At 45.9% G+C, this 18,006-nt stretch overlaps 1 protein-coding gene across 2 annotated transcripts in view; it reads right to left on the reverse strand.

Moving 5' to 3' along the window:
• Window positions 1-1,563: 1,563 nt before the first annotated feature.
• sncb (synuclein, beta) overlaps window positions 1,564-18,006 on the reverse strand; it is a 124,523-nt gene continuing 108,080 nt past the window's right edge. For both annotated transcript variants that reach the window (XM_070878482.1, XM_070878480.1), the window contains exon 6: window positions 1,564-2,146. In XM_070878482.1, the coding sequence (XP_070734583.1) occupies window positions 2,114-2,146 (33 nt within the window). In that variant the 3' untranslated portion in view covers window positions 1,564-2,113. The remainder of the gene's footprint in view (window positions 2,147-18,006) is intronic.

Here is an 18,006-nt window from a genome sequence, read left to right on the forward strand (position 1 = left end):
TCCCCACATCAGGAAACGGTATTCTCCCACAACATCCATATCAGTGAATGTGTTGACTTTCCTTGCACCTCTTATACCAGCCATTTTACCAAACTCCTTCCAAATTCATGTTCACTTGGCTGCTCACTAAATTGCGGAACTCCAGGACAGCGCCAGAGCATGCATACAATGAAGCTCATTGTTCCACCAGTTGCATCATCGAGCAGTGCATAGACATCCTTAAGCAGAGCTTCCAGTGCCTGGACCGTTCTGGTGGCACCTTGCAGTACTCTCCTCAATGGCTCTCCATAATTGTCATAGTCTGTTGCATGCTGCACAACCTGGCCATCATGAGGGGACAGCCGCTGGAGGTCGAGCCACCATACCACCTGAGGAGCAGGAGGAGGAGGCGTAGGAGGAGGAGGATCCCTGTCACCCCAGAGCTAGGAGGTGTCGACCCATCGCCACCCTGGAATGGCCAGGTGGAGACTGGCCAGCACCCTCCTAAGAGGCTGTGTCCTCACATATATGCAAGTGCCTGGCATCTCCCCTGCAATCTCCCTCCATGCATTATGTATTGGCGGTCTCCCCACGTCAGGAAACAGTATTCTTCTTCTGTCCTCCACACCATCCAACAGTGTCTCCAGCTCTAGATCAGTGAACCTGTTCGCTCTCCTTACACCAGCCATCCTTCCAAACTCCTTTCAAACTCTTTCCAAACTCCTTCCAAACTCCTTTCCCCCTCATGGCCTTGCTGCAAACCCTGGCAGCAGTTGACTAGTTAGAAACCCTTACCTGCATGCTGAATTTCTCAGTGGCGAAACCATTCAAAATGAAAACAGCCACACCGCTGAAAAATCCACTTTGGAAGGGTTCATTCGCACTGGAACGCATTTGTTCACTTTTGGAGCTGAATATGGGGTGGCCCTGCCACGAAAAAAATTTGGCACTAATGGCCCCAAAAAGGTGGGGATAGCACCAGCTTTCCAGCGGTATTGAATTTTGGGTCCAAGGTGTTTCAAAATCTGAATATTTGCATACAACTAACATTTACACAAAATCCTACCCATTTTCCATTCCACTGTTCTTTTTGTCTTGTAGGAAGTGACAAGTGACTATGAAACAAACACCCTTTGCTAAAGTTATATTTTCCGTGCCATATCAGTCAACAATAACACTAGTAAATTTCACAACTTGGTTTATGTTAAGAATACAAGGCAAGTCTGGGACGAGAAAAGTCCATTCAGTCCTTTGAAGTTTCTCCTTCTGTACATCAGTTCCCCTAATGTGGCATTTAATTCTGTGAATGTTGTTTTTGCAAAAATCTTATCAGTCAGTGATGAGTAATTACTTTTACTAACTAGATAAACATTTGTACCAGCGAATTACCATTAGTTATAAAGTTTGATTTGAGGTATCAATCAGCACTCTATGAAGAAGTATAGCAAATGATAAGCAATTTTTCTAATTTAGAAGTGTAACACACAAAGCGAATTGATAAGTAATTGACAAACAGCTTCCTCATTTCCCTCCAATTCTATCCCATACTTGTAAAAGTCTAGCAAAATCACAGAAACTAACGCATTGTGGTTCTATCACTTTATTTACAGGTAGACATTATTATCAGCACAAAGACACATCCCTGTTCAATTTGCTTGACATAGGACTCACGTGGACACATTTATGCCACAGTTCAGTATAATAAACATTTTACTCAGTTCCCATTAGGTGGTTACAACAAACAACATTGAAGTAAAACAATTTATAAAAAATCAGTCAATATGAAACACCTAATCACATACAAGCAATATACAGCTAGATAGCTATCCAACTTGAAGTTTAAACTTGAAGTTAGCAATAATATTGGTCCTTTTTCAATACACAAAATCACACATAAAAACAGTTCACAAACAATGCCATCTCTATAAAGTCAAGGTCTCATTTCAGTGGGAGGGATTCAGTGAAATAAGCCATGACAGATAAAACTGTATAACAACAGTATGGCTAACAAAGGGTCCTTTTACACTGTATAACAAAATAACAAAAGTTAAGGAATCATTGGATCAATAGAAGACAGTTACAGTGATCATTTTATACCAAATATTTTGTTTTATCTTGTTGGTCACGTTGTGCTTCATGCCTCTGGTTCATATTCCTGATACTCCCCCTAGGATATATAAAGAAACAAAATTATCCATTGTTCCCAAAAGTTTACAAACTATTCGTAAGCATTTTCTTTCTACACAAGTACAAAATGGAATGATCACATTTTAAGTTCTCTCTTGTTATCATACACTGTATATATGTATATACATTGATTTAATTGCTATCTTTCAATGTTATGGGCTATGGTTTCTCAAAAGTTGATACTGCTATTATTAATTGTTTGGATTTGTTCAGCAGCTGATTGACATTTTCCTTGGTCAATACTCCAAGCCAATTAGACATGGATATGTGCTGTATATGTAATGCACTATGAAGACCTCCATACAAAAGGAATGGGACAGTTCACTTTAAAATTAACTGTGACCTGAAATGTCCACCCAATTTTATTTTTATTAAAGCAACACGATCCAAGTATAATAAACTGAATTGGTTTTACTGAGGTTGGAGATATTTTTAGATCATTGATCTAATAGATACTTTTCTCAAAACGCAATTGGTTTACAAACAGTACTGAGTGGCACAACGGATGGGGAAACATCTTATTGCTCGGATCCAGTTTTTGCTCTCAAGGCTAATAGGATGAAAGTCTTCTCTCTTTTTGTTGAGTAAAGGTGCTATACTAACTATCTGGGCTGTCTCAACCCCAGTTGAAGTAAACACAAGTTCAAAGCCTAAAACTCTCCATAATTCGGCACTAATTGTCGTCACATTGGTAGGTGGCTGAAATGGAAGCAAGATGCTTGTACCTGGTGAATTTGTGGTTGAGGAACATTGTGGGGAATAACAGAGGAAGGTTAACCTCACACCACTCATGGTGTCATCTTTAAGTTGACACCAAGTATAAAAATATTCCATTAATTATTATAATTTAATTTAAATAGGGACAATTTTTCAGTAGAAAATCAATTACAGAATAAATACAATAAAATATACAAATGACAGATCTCAGCTTTAATCATGTCATTTGCTTTAATTAGTATAGCATTTGCCTGTAAGTTCTGCCCAGTTTTTACAGTTGCTATTTTATGGCACGCCTTTAATGTTTGACAGCTAAAATGCAGCGGCCTGATCAAATGCTTGAAACCTTTCAGAAGAATTAACTTGTTTTGAGGGTGGCAAAAAAAAATATATCATTGTAAATATGCATGTTTAAATTTAAATTACTGCTGTTATTGGCCTTGCAGGACAAGGAGAATGGTTGCTTTCTTTGTCTTTTAGTAATACTATTTCTATATGGACAGGGGTTACTGAGAAACACGCACTATACATGTCTAGTGCGTGGAAGTCAATCTCATCACAGCCCCAGAAAATCACTGCAGGAGTTCCTCAGGGTAGTCTCCTGGGCCCAACCATCTTCAGCTGCTTCATCAATGACCTTCTCTCCACCATAAGGTCAGAAGTGGGGATGTTCGCTGATGATTGCACAGTGTTCAGTTCCAGTCGCAATTCCTCAGATAATGAAGCAGCCCATGTCCGAATGCACCAAGACCTGGATGACATTCAGGCTTGGGCTGATAAGTGGCAAGTAATAATCCCGCCTCACAAGTGACAGGCAATGACCATCTCCAACAAGTGAGAATCTAACCACTTGGCATTCAACAGCATTACAATCGCCGAATCTCCCACCATCAACAACCTCAGCCACATATATACCCTGGCTACAAGAGCAAGTCAGAGGCTGGGTATTCTGTGGTGAGTGTCTCACCTCCTGACTCCCCATAGCCTTTCCACCATCTATAAGGTACAAGTCAGGCGTGTGATGGAATACTCACCACTTGCTTGGATTAGTCCAGCTCCAACAACGTTCCAGGACAAAGCAGCCTGCTATTTTGGCACCCCATCCATCACCTTAAACATTCACTCCCTCCACCACCAGTGTACCGTGGCTGCAGTGTGTACCATCTGCAAGATTCACTGCAGCAACTCGCTAAGGCTTCTTCGGCAGCACTTCCCAAACCCATGGTCTTTACCACCTAGAAGGACAAGGGCAGCAGGCGAATGGGAACACCATCACCTACAAGTTCCTCTCTAAGTTACACACCATCCTGACTTGGAAATATATCGCTGTTCCTTCACCGTCGCTGTGTCAAAATCCTTGAATTCCCTCCCTAACAGCTCTATGGGAGTACCTTCACCACACGGACAGCCGCGGTTCAAGAAGGCAGCTCACTACCATCTTCTCGAGGGCAATTATGGATGGGCAATAAATGCTAGCTTTGCCATGGCTGCCCACATCCCAGGAACGAATAAAAGAAAATATGCTATCAACCAACAAATCGCCTGTTGCATTGCAAATGCTAAACTAGATGATATGCTGTTTTGCTATTTTCCAGTGACAGGAGTATTATACTATGTAGTTAACAATATATTATTCTGCTGCTAAAGTGGACCATTGTTTTAAAGTGAGCTGTCCCTTTAAAGCCGGAAAGGCTTCCAACGAAGTTATGGCAACATAGTGGCAGAATGTCCAAGGACATTGTTTCTTCTAACATTAAAGGTGTTTCAATTACCTGGGCACTTTGTACGACAGCTTTTTGTTTCTTTATTCCTTGTAAATCTGACACAGAAATTTGCAGTGCGACATTGAAGTGTGATAGGTTGGAAATACTGTGTGGGGGGGGGCAGGGGCGGGGGGAAACTCCACTTACATGCTCACCAGCCTGCCATTCTCCATCCATTTGAATGAGTTGATAGAAAATCTTGGGCTGGTGAGTGCAGAAGTGGAATTCCTGCCCCACTGTTTGTATTACATTACTAGTTGATTTCCTGTGGCATTGCACATGGGGTGTTGAGACCAAGTGCTGTCTTCAGGTGAAGCAGGGCTAGAGTGGGGAATAATTAGACTATAGTCCAGGGAGAGCTACAGTGTCGGGACACAAAAGGTGAAGGTTGAGCAGAGTTGGGGGAGGAGGTTGGGGTTACAGGCCAGGGGTAAGCAAAGGAAGCTAGGGCAGGGGCAAGGGGAAAGGTAGAAGAGGGTTAGAAGTTGGGGCAAGGTAGACCAGGGTTAGAGGCCAGAGAACAGAAAAGGTAGACCTGTGAAGCGAAAAGTGAATCACCAGCCTGTTTAGCACTCCGCCCCATTTTTATTTCCATTGACTTGAAATGGCTAGATGTGTCTCTTTAAAATGTTAATATGTTTGAGTCTACTGACTTGGGAGGATGAGGTGAGGGGGTGTATGAATTCATTGCCTCTGGTGGTATACCCATCAAAGGATATCTGTAAGAAGATAATTACTGTCTCAACACTGACAGCTGTGACATCTTCATTTGGCCTTGCTAAAACATTGGTCCAGCTGCTCAACTTTAGTTAAGTTTGCTTATGTACTTAAACTCCATGAAGTTGACTTAGAAATCATATCACTCGTATATGGCATCTTTTGGATAGGAGATTATACCGCAGCCCGATCTGCCTTCTTGGGTAGAGGTAAAAGACCCCATGACACTATTCGACAAACAGCAAAAACAAAACTTGAAATGTACTTAATTTATAAACACCCCCTGAAATTGTGCTTCAATGGAAGCCTCGGAATGTCCCCATGCGAACAGAATTATGCCTTTTCCGTAGCTGCTGCTGAGTGAACACTGTAGAATGCAGAAAAATGTATTGGTAGCTGAGGAAATATTTCCTTTAAATTAATCATCCTCCAGCTGTGCACTGAGAACTGAGCCAAAAATATAAACTTTAATGGGTGGCTTTACATATAGCAGACTAAAAAACTCATCAAATGAAAGTATGTGAAAGTCATGAAGTAATCACTACAGCACTGAATTTAACTTTTCAGAAGTTGTTGGTGTCTTTGCCACTGCACTCTCCCTTACTCTTGTTTTGATTTATCAATTTTATGAAATGCTGCTTTATGATTGAGTAAATATTTCAGAGGTGACTTGATTTTACTTCTGGCATTTCTTAATGCCGTGTGTAGAGTAACAGTGAGGCATCATGGTCGAACTGGCTTTGCATCACACACAAAATATTACTTTCACTATGGAACACTTTGGCCAGAATTTTCCAGAATCCGTGTGGGCATGATTGGAAGTGGGTCAGGTGGTAAATTTGCAATATCTTGAGTGGGTCGTGAACCTGCCGTCATTCTACCCCCATCCGCCTTGCCCTCAGGCACGTCTGTCAGTGCTATAGCAACCTGATCGGCAGATCGGACGACAGAATTTAAAGGATTATTAGCTTGTTCTCAGACCCTTAGGAGTCTTTTTAACCTTACCGTTCCAATTTCACTGGATGCCCATGGGACTTGCACTGCTCAGGAACCACATCTGTCAACCTGAGGCGGGCGTTCAGTAGCCATTGATCCAGCTGATTAGTTGACAGCATCAAATGTACTATAAAAGCTCCCACCTGACAGCTGATCACTTTCCTCAGCCAGAAGCTGTTGTTGAGTGTATTCCCAGCACACATTGAGCTTTCTGCAGGCTGCAAGCCTTTCCAGCAAAGTCTCCATCCAGTCACCTCATTGGAAGAACTCTCTCACCACTAACAGATTGCTTCTGCCATCAATACTTGATCTGCCACCTATTCCATCAGCACGGGTACTGTTTATACTCTCTCACCGTGGTCCTCATAATCGGACCACGATTGGCCCCAACACCAGCAGCACCAGGTACACAAGCGGCATCAACAACAATACCACCATCCTTCTCCTCACCAACTTGATGCTGCACAGGACAGAGGGCATCAGCTCAGGGCTGCACAGCACTGGAAGCGATATTCCCAACACAGGGTATACAGGCAGAGGATGAGCTCCCTCAGCATAACTGAGCAGCAGTGCCAAAAGAGGCTCAGACTATAGTGACAGATCAACGCAGACATTTGAACATTGCTGGAGCAGGACCTGCTGCCCAGAGGAGCGGGTGGACATGCCTTACCAATGGCTGTCAAGGCCACCAGCATCCTCAAGTTCTTCACCTTGGGATCCTTTGACATTTGCAGCATCACACAGTCACCGATGCCCTGTTTGAAGTCAGCCAATTATATCAATTTTGCCACTGATGAGGCCAGTGTTACTCGGCTTTATGGCAATGGCTGGTTTCCCACGGGTGCATGGCATCATCGACTGCACACATGTGACCATCAGGGCAACCCTTCATAACTCAGAAGTCTTTGTCAACCGCAAGGGCTTCCATTCCCTCAATGTGCAGCTGGTCTGCAACCACAGGATGATCATCATGCATGTGTGCACCAAATTCCCTGGCAGCTGCCATGACTCGCCTCCATCAGCTCTTTGCACCTCCAACCAGACTTTCCGGCTGGCTGCTTGGAGTCAAGGGCTATCCACTGAAGACGTGGCTCATGACATCCTTGAGGAGGCCAAGTACTGAGGCCGAGGAGAGATATAATAAAAGCCACATCTCCACCAGATGTGTCATAGAGCAGACAATAGGCATGCTGAAATTGCGCTTCAGATACCTTGACAGATCTGTAGGAGCCCTTCAGTACATAGCAGCCAGGGTCTCCAGAATTATTGTGGTCTGCTGCGCCCTGCACAACATCGCGCAGCAGCGAGAATTAGCACTGCATGACGAGGAAGGCACTGAGCGCACAGCCTCTTCAGAGGAGGAGGAGCAGGAGGAGGAAGAGGAGTATCAACTGGAGGATGAGGATAGCAGTAGCTGGAGGAACCTGCAATGTAAATGGTACCAGCACTCGAGCCCATTGCTACCGGGAGTCCAGGGATGGACTCATTAGGGCCAATTTACTTAACATTATGCAGTACACCTACATGGTTGCTGCATGCTTTGCCAGGTTCGCAACACCCCACAGCCACAACATAATCTATTCCATTCTATTCCATTCACAGTTACCACCATTGCAGGAGGTAATGTTAGGCCGAAAATTCTGGCCTCACCGGGTCCGTACGAAGTGCACACGGACCCGACGAGGCCTCGCAAAAGCCGGTTTTCGGTGCGTGATGTACGTGCGGCAAAAAACGGCTTTTCTGATCTGTCAAGATTTCTAAAGACAGATCATCTGCATCCCCACAGGAAGGACATCCGCTTTGATGCACATGTGCTAAATTCACAAATTTTATGCCACATAATTTTTATAATTTTGCAGTATGTTTGTTTTGTAATTGAAATGCAAAAAGTTCTAAATCAAAGAAAATATAAGGAACAATAAGGAAGTCATGCTCAAACTATATAGTCCTCTGACCAGACCACAACTTGAGTACTGTGTCCCATTCTGGTCACTGAGGTAAGAGGAAGGAAGATATTTAAGCCCTGAAGGGAGTTCAGAAAAGGCCATGAGGCTGCTCCCAAGTATTAGAGGTCTATAGTATGAGGGAAAACTGGGCAACTTTGGGCTTGTCAGTCTTGAAAGAGGTGATGTAGAGATATTTAAGATAATAAACGGTAGGGCAGAATTACTTCAAACCAAACTGAAAGTACAAGGGAACATAGGTTCAAAAGGCAAATTTAGAGCTGACATCCCAACGTTTATTCACACAGAATGAACAATGTAGTAAATAGACTTCTACGTAGAGAAATAGAGGTGAAAGCCTCCATTTGAGAAATAGTAACAGGTACAGTAGCATAATGATTATGTTAGTGGACTAGTAATCCAGAGGCCTGGACTAATGATCTGGAGACAAGTATTTAAATTCCACCACTGAATTTAAAGTCAATGCAATAAATCTGGAATAAAAAGCTAGTATCAAACTCCTCAAATTCTGGCCTCTTGAACATCCCTCATTATAACTGCTCAACCATCGGTGGCCGTGCCTTCAGCCCTAAGCTCTGGAATTCCTTCCCTAAACCTCTCTGCCTCTCTACCTCTCTTTCCTCCTTTAAGGCGCTCCTTAAAACCTATTCTTTAAACAAGTTTCAGTCACCTGCCTTAATTTCTTCTTTTGTGGCTCGGTGTCAAATTTATCTGTTTTATCTTGTAACACTGCTGTGAAGCACCTTGGGACATTTTACTACATTGAAGGTGCTATATAAATAAAAGTTATTATTATTATCAGTCATGGTCACCGTTAAACTACCTGATTGTCATAAAAACCTATCTGGTTCACCAATGTCCTTCAGTGAAGGAAATCTTCTGTCCTTACCCGGTCTGGCCAATATGTGACTCCAGATCCTTAACTGTTGACTTTAACTACCTTCTGAAATGGCCTAGCAAGCCACTCAGTTGTACTCAAGAAGGCAGCCACCTTCTCAAGGACAATAAATGCTGGCCTTGCCGCGAAGCCCACATCCTGTGAATGAATTAAAAAAACAACTTGTACTTGTATAACACCTCTAATGTGGAAAAAAGGCCAAGGTGCTTCACAGAGGTGTCATTAGACACAAATTGATGCCAAGTCAAAGAAGGGTGACTAATAGATTGGTCAAAGAGGTGGGATTTAAGGAACGTCTTAAAAAAGAGTGAGGTGGAGAACAGTAGGGTTTGTGCAGGGAATTGCAGAGTTTGGGGGGCCGGTGAGCAGGATTTGGTACAGGATGGGATATGGGAAAGGAAATTTTGGATGAACTGAAATTTGCAGCGCATGGAAGGTGGCATGCCGGCCAGGAGTGAATTAGGATAGTCGAGTCTGATGTGACAAAGGCATAGATAAGGATTTCTTATGATTTCAGTCTCCCAATGTTAAGGTGCAGGTAATTGTGGCACTCAGATATCATCATCATAGGCGGTCCATTGTATCGAGGATGACTTGCTTCCACACCAAAAAGAGATGAGTTCACAGGTGTTTCAATGAAGGACCTGATATTCCAGGTCCTGAACTACATGTTGAAGGGTGGAAGATGCCTGTGTGTGGATTTTTTTTTAGCGTGTGGTGGCTGTTGCACACCAGCCACCACACGGGCTTGACAGAGCTAGGTCTTGGTCCAGTGGCAAGGATTATCCAAGACGACTGGAGACCAGCTCTGCTGCACGTGCCTAGTGCGCACACATCTTGCCTGCAGTATTCCAAGCTCTGGGAACGGTTCTGAGGAGAGACAGCCTCTTCAGGTGTCACTGAAGATCCTGTGGCGCTATTCACAAGAGCAGGAAGTACTCCATTGGCCAACATTCCTCCCTCAACCATCAGAAACAGATTCACCCGTCATTAATTTGGAAAAAACATGGCTGCCATAATTGCCTATATAGCAACAGTGACTTTACTTCAACTCTTACTGCATGAAGTGATTTTGAGATATCACAAGAGATCCAATAAGATGCTAAGTAAATACAAGTACATTTCCTCTTTCTTTACAATCTATCTAATCCACTCTCACCTCTGAGTCAGAAGGCTATGAGCTCAAGTCCCACTCCAGAGACCCGAGCACATAAATCTAGGCTGACACTCCCAGTTCAGCGCCGAGGGAGCACCGCACCGCCAGAGGTGTCGTCCCTCAGGTAACAGAGGCAGTGGAGGAATTGAAAGAGGGGACAGAGTTATGTTTCTTCTTCATGCATGTGGAAACTGACCCTATATCTGTGAATGAAGTAGATGAAGAGGAGGAGGCCAAAGACAAATTCTTGGGTAGGGTGGGTGGGAGTAGAAGTAACGATGCTGGGTAGGAAGAGAAGACATTTGCTAGAAATGTTTTCACTATGATCGGGTAGGTAAAGGATGAACCATGTAAGAGCAATCTCAGTGATTTGGACAACGGCAGAAAGAAGTTGTAGGAGGAAGGTGTGATCGACCTTGTCAAAAGCTGCAGAGATAAGGGATAATGCACCACAAACACAGAGAGGATGATACGTGACTTTCGTTAAGGTCATATCAATATTTGAAATTTAAGGGTCTGTAGAAAAGCTAAGCGATCCCACCAAAGCCTATTAGAATTGGGATTTAGGGTTCTTGTGGTGTTTGAGCATTTCATGATTTGGGTATTCACACATTATCTAGGAGTTGTAGTGTTAAAACCAAAACACTGCTAGGTGCAGCAGTGCGGGGTCTGATCAATTGTTTATGCCTGGGTTCTTAAAATGTCGTCTAATAGCCGACAGATTGAGTATTGTTACTCCGCATATTATTTCATCAAAATATCATGAAGAGTAACAAACAGTTAGAGTTCATGCTTTGAAATCTGAAATGCAAATATTTTATTTCCTCAGCCAGTGCCTACTGATCTGTGCTGTGGCTTTCTAACCTACCATTCAGGGATTTTATTCCCATTACAGATCAATTAACAATCTTTCTCTGTTGATTTAAAATAATTCTCTTAATCCCTACTTTTTAGTTTTGTTTCCTTTTTATTTTGTTATTTCGAATCAGTCAAACTTTCAGTTGCATCAGTGTTTTTTTAATCCCATGACAGGATGTATAAAAAGACTGTCACATGCATCTGTTAAAAGTGAAAATCACCTCGCCAAAGTCATGTCTTAGTTATTTGTTTATTTGTTATTTTCTTAACCTTATCTCTCGTCCTCATTTTAATACCCATGTCATGTAACACTCTTTGACTCAGCAAACGGGCAAGGAACCTGACTCAAAGCCTTTTCCAGCCCTCCCGCAGGAGATTGCATGGCTGGGGGCAGTGGGGGGTGCGGGGGAGAGCCTGTTTGGTTATGATGCTCTGGCCATCATGGTGTGAGGTAGGCTTGATGGACCAGCTGGTCTTTTCCTGCCCGCCAGTTTTGCATGTTCATATGCTTTACAGCTTTAATCTTAGCAGGAAATTGTAGCTTTTGTGCGGCTGACTGCCGGAGTACGCTGGCCATCCTTCCGTTTCAGCAGCAAACATGCCGGAACCATTTTGAGGCCTGGGCCTCATTAAAATAGAACTAGGAAGAAACTTGCTGGATTAAGGCTGGCACAATATTAAGCAGCCCAGAAGCCATCCAGATGTCAGCAAGGTAAGTCCTGGGGGAGAGTGAAGAGCGGGGGAAGGGATGGGGTTTTGGCGTGATCTCTCAGAGAGGGGAGCCTGAGGCAGCAGCGGGCCAGATTATTTTGGTGGCCCCACAAAAGCAATGGCCCTAAAATTGTGGTTGGTGACGTAACTAAGGACTGCGGGGCCTCCTTCGAAAACTTGCGTGGTTTTGCTGTGGAGTGGAGTGCAGTGTAGTGGCCCATGGATCCCAGGGGCACACTGTGTGTGTAAGCGCACCTGGGATCATGTGCTCCAATTAGGAAACAGAAATCTTCAATGCACAGTCATGATTTTTTAGTTTCACTCACACCTGTTATATTAATAAATAAATCCGTTTCTTGTTCACCCCAGTTATATTAATAAATAAATCCGTTCTCGTTCACCCCGGTTATGTTAATAAATAAATCAGTTTCTCGTTCACCCCAGTTATATTAACAAATACATCACTCTCTTATTCTTGGTACAATGTTTTCACCCTTTGCCTTTTTGTCTCTGTGAGTTGTGTTGGACTCAGGAGATAGTTAGATCGATATAGATATTTATTTTGAAGATTTTTTTTATCATGACAGGTGTATATTTCAAGCTGCTGCATATAGGAACATAAGGATTAGGAGCAGGTGTAGGCCATACGGCCCTTCGAACCTGCTCCGCCATTCAATAACATCATGGCTGATCTTCTACCTTCACTTCACCTTCCTGCACTATCCCCATATCCCTTGATTCCCCTAGAGTCCAAAAATCTATCTATCTCAGTCTTGAATATACCTAATGATTCAGCATCCACAGCCCTTTGGGGTAGAGAATTCCAAAGATTCACAACCCTCCGAGTGATGAAATTCCTCCCCATCTCAGTTTTAAATGGCCGGACCCTTATTCTGAGACTGCGCCCCCAAGTTCTCTCCAGCCAGGGGAAACAACCTCTCAGCATCTTTCCTGTCAATCCCCATTATGTTTCCCCGACTCCTCTTACACTGTGAACACAGGCTCATGCACCTGTTTGCACCAGCCGGAAAATTTTCCTGCGTAATTGCTGGGCAATTGGTGGGCAATTGGCCCAACTCAAGTGCCAGCAATAATTAGTTCACAGTCGCAGCAGATGATCTGTCAAGTCGTAAGCTGACAGATCGGAAGTTCGTGATTTAGCACATGTGCTATAAACCGAACCTGTGGTCAATTTCAAAGGCAGTATGACAGCGTACCCTGAGAGCATGCCGTCATACCGACCGCAAATTCTGACCCAATATAAAACTCACATTTCTAGGGGTTCTTCTGCTGCGTCACCAATGGAACTTGGTGCAGAGTGCACACTCTAACTATCATGTATGTAACCATCATGCAACGGTAATCTTCATGTAACTGTAACCTTCATGCAACTCCTGTACACCGTAGAAATGCACACCCTGATCACAGGGGGTGAACTTGTGGGAGACACTCCTCACCTGGGTTTCCAGGTATAAAAGGGGAGGTCCCACCCAGGGTCAGCACTCCTTGGTCCTGGGAATGAAGGTTAAGGTCACGTAGTGACTGTGTCTACAGTACATGCCTCGTGGGAGTTTGTAGTACGGTGCAGGGACACCACATTTGGCGACGAGAAACAGAAATCACCGAACCACGAGGATGGCCACCGGTAGCACAGAGGAATGTTACTGTGTGGGTGAGGACTGGGATGACTTCGTGGAAAGACTCCAGCAGAGCTTTGTCACAGAGGACTGGCTGGGAGCGACTGACAAGCGGAGGGCGCATCTACTGACCAGCTGTGGACCACAGATGTATGTGCTGATGAAAGACCTGCTCGCACCCCAAAAGCCAGCGGACAAGTCCTTTGAAGAGCTCAGCCAGCTGATCAGTGAGCATCTCAAGCCGACGAGTAGCGTACACATGGCCCGGCACCGGTTCTACATACACCGGCGTCGGGAGGGACAATATATCTCGAACTTCGTTGCGGACCTGCGGCGCTTGGCCAGTCTCTGTAAGTTCACAGACGCCTGTAGGGGGGAGATGTTAAGGGACATTTTCATTGAGGGCATTAATCATGCCGAGATTTTCAGGAAGCTCATAGAGGCCAAGGACTTGACTTTAGAAGAGGCAGCGTTGATAGCTCAGACCTTCATGGTAGGGGAAGAGGAGACCGAGTTAATTTACGCGCGCAGCCCTGGTCCCAACGTGGCGATGGACCAGGGAGTTAACATTGTGAACGCGGCTAGGGACCCTGCAGGCAGGCAAGGGCATTTTGAAACCGTCCAGGCAGCAACAGACTTTAGGGAGGTCCCGCAACAGGGATTATGGAAAGGGGATCGGCAATTCTTGCCATCACGAGGAACAACGCGTCCCGCGATGGGACCATTAACACCCACCATCAGAGTGCTTAGAAACAACCAAATGGGCAATCAGAGAGGAATGCCTGGTAACAGTCCCTTTGTTAACAACAATCTCATCTCATGCTGGAGATGCGGGGGTAGACATACTGCGAAAAGCTGCAGGTTCCGGCAGTATACCTGTAGGATTTGTAACGTCAGTGGACACTTGGCCAGGATGTGCAAAAAGGCTGTGGCGAGGCTAATCTGTGAGACAGAGGAACCAGACGAGGGGTCTGCAATGCAGGATGATGCCTGGGGAAAAGCCCTGGATGCTGAAGTTCAGCGGGTTCACGTGGCTGATGTCCACAGCTCATACACTAAAACGCCACCCATGATGATGAAAGTTTTATTGAATGGCATCCCGGTGTGCATGGAGCTGGATACGGGAGCCAGCCAGTCACTTATGAGCGCCCAACAATTTGAGAGACTATGGCCACACAGAGCTAGCAGGCCCAAACTGGAACACATTGACACGCAGCTACGGACGTAAACCAAAGAGATCACCCCAGTGCTAGGCAGTGCAAAATTGGTGGTAACACATAATGGATCACAGAAGTGGCCTCGCGCTCTTGGAGAGGAGTTGGCTAGCCGAGATGAATTGGAAATGGGGGGATGTGCACGCCATTTCATCTGTGGAGCGAAGTTCATGCTCACAGGTCCTACAAAAATTTGGATCACTGTTTCAACCCGGTGTCGGAACGTTCAAGGGCACTAAAGTAGTGATACGCATCACTCCGGACGCCAGACCAGTGCACCACAAAGCCAGAGTGGTGCCGTATGTGATGCGTGAGAAAATTGAAAGTGAATTGGATAGGCTGCTCAGAGAGGACATAATTTCGGCCGTTGAATTCAGTGACTCGGCAAGTCCCATCGTTCCTGTCCTTAAAGCAGATGGCTCAGTCAGGATTTGTGGTGGCTGCAAAGCCACCATCAACCGAGTGTCGCTGCAAGACCCAATACCCGCTCCCGAGAGCAGAGGACCTTTTTGCCACGCTGGCAGGTGGCAAGCTGTTCACGAAGCTGGACCTCACTTCGGCCTACATGACTCAGGAACTGGCTGAAGAATCCAAGCTTCTGACCACCATCACGACACACAAGGGATTATTTATCTACAACAGGTGTCCGTCTGGCATTCGTTCGGCGGCAGCTATCTTTCAGCAGAACATGGAAAACTTGCTCAAATTCATTCCTGGAACAATTGTATTCCAAGACGACATCCTTATAACAGGTCGAGACACTGAGGAACACCTTCACAACCTGGAGGAGGTGCTACGCCGACTGGACCGGGTAGGCTTGCGGCTGAAAAAGGCCAAGTGTGTGTTTTTGGCCCCAGAGGTCGAGTTCTTGGGCAGGAGGGTTGCCGCAGACGGGATCCGGCTCACTGAATCAAAAACGGAGGCGATCCGCCGGGCGCCCAGGCCTGGCATCACGTCGGAGTTGCGATCATTCCTGGGGCTTTTGAACTATTTCGTGAATTTTCTGCCGAACGTAAGCACAATTTTGGAGCTGTTATACATGCTCCTGCGTAAAGATTGTGAATGGCTTTTGGGGGATTGTCAAGAACGGGCTTTCAATAAGGCGAGGAACCTGCTGTGTTCTAACAAACTGTTGACTTTGTATGACCCCTGTAAAAAACTGGTTTTAACGTGCGATGCATCGTCCTATGGGGTTGGGTGTCTGTTGCAGCAGGGTAATGACGACGGCCAACTCCAACCAGTGGCTTATGCCTCCAGGTCATTCTCCCAGGCAGAGCGTGGATATGGCATCGTTGAAAAGGAAGCACTCGCTTGTGTTTACGGTGTGAAAAAGATGCACCAGTACCTTTTCGGTAGACGTTTCGAGCTAGAGACGGACCACAAGCTGTTAACATCCCTGTTGACCGACAGCAAGGCTGTCAATGCCAATGCGTCAGCTCGCATACAGCGATGTGCTCCCACGCTGGCTGCGTATGACTACACCATACGGCTCCGGCCAGGCACCGAAAATTGCGCTGACGCGCTCAGCAGACTCCCACTGGCCACCACCGAGGGGGCAGCGGAGCAAAGCGCTGAGATGATCATAGCTGTTGAGGCTTTTGACACCGCAGGCTCCCCCATCACAGCCCGCCAGATCAAACTCTGGACCAACAGAGACCCCCTCCTATCCATGATAAAGAAATGTGGCCTGACTGGAGATTGGGTGCCCGCACACAGGGCGTGCCCCGAGGAGGTCAGACCGTTTCAGAGACGGATGGATGACCTCGCCATCCAAGCCGACTGCCTGCTATGGGGCAGCCGGGTAGTCATGCCCCAGAAAGGCACGAAAGCGTTCATCAGGGAACTCCACAGCGAGCACCCTGGTATCGTGTTAATGAAGGCCATTGCCCGGTCACATGTATGGTGGCCGGGGATTGACTCAGACCTGGAACACTGGGTTTGCAGGTGCACGACGTGTGCCCAGCTGGGCAATGCCCCCAGGGAGGCCCCACTCAGCCCGTGGCCCTGGCCCACCAGGCCATGGTCACATATTCACGTAGACTATGCGGGCTTGTTCATGGGGAAAATGTTCCTGATCGTTGTCAATGCATACTCGAAATGGATCGAGTGCATCATATTAAACTCGTGCACGACATCCATCACCGTGGAGAGTCTGCGTATGGTTTTCGCGACCCACGGCTTGCTGGACATCCTGGTCAGCGACAATGGCCCGTGTTTCACCAGCCATGAATTCTAGGAGTTTATGTCGGGCAATGGTATGAAACATGTCCGGGCAGCGCCGTTCAAGCTGGCTTCCAATGGCCAGGCGGAACGTGCGATCCAAGTCATAAAACAGGGCATGCTACACATCCAAGGACCCTCCCTTCAGTACTGCCTATCGCACCTCCTGCTGGCCTACAGGTCCCGCCCGCACTCGCTCATGGGAGTCCCACCAGCGGAACTCCTCATGAAATGCATGCTTAAAACGCGGCTGTCCCTCATTCACGCAGCCCTGGCAGACATTGTTGAGGGCAAGCGCCAGTCCCAAACTGAGTTCCATGATCGAAACTCAAGGGGAAGGTGTATAGAAATGAATGACCCGGTATTTGTTCTTAACCATGCTTTGGGACCCAAGTGGCTTGAGGGCACCGTAATTGGCAAAGAAGGGAATAGGTTCATAGTGGTCAGACTAAACAATGGACAGATATGCCGCAAACACTTGGACCAAGTAAAGAAAAGGTTCAGAATAGACATGGAGGAACCTGAAGAAGAGCATGAGATGTCAACCACATCACTGCCAGTGGACGAGCAACAAGAACAATCCACAGCATGCACAGTCCCTGCGGCCAGCCCGGACAGGCTGGAATCACCTCAGGTGACAGAGACGCATGCCAAGGCTCAGCCACCAGAGCCACAACTGCAGCGCTCCACGAGAGAGCATCGACCACCTGAAAGACTTAACCTTTGACACAAAAAGACGTAAGGGGGGAGGTGATGTCATGTATGTAACCATTATGCAATGGTAACCTTCATGTAACTGTAACCTTCATGCAACTCTGTACACTGTACTTATACCCTAGAAATGCACAACCTGACCACAGTGGGTGAACTTGTGGGAGCCACTCCTCACCTGGGTTTCCAAGTATAAAAGGGGAGGTCCCACCCAGGGTCAGCAATCCTTGGTCCTGGGAATAAAGGTTAAGGTCACGTAGTGACTGTGTCTGCAGTAC

This window comes from Pristiophorus japonicus, chromosome 4, assembly GCF_044704955.1.
Source record: "Pristiophorus japonicus isolate sPriJap1 chromosome 4, sPriJap1.hap1, whole genome shotgun sequence".
NCBI classification, from domain to species: domain Eukaryota; kingdom Metazoa; phylum Chordata; class Chondrichthyes; family Pristiophoridae; genus Pristiophorus; species Pristiophorus japonicus.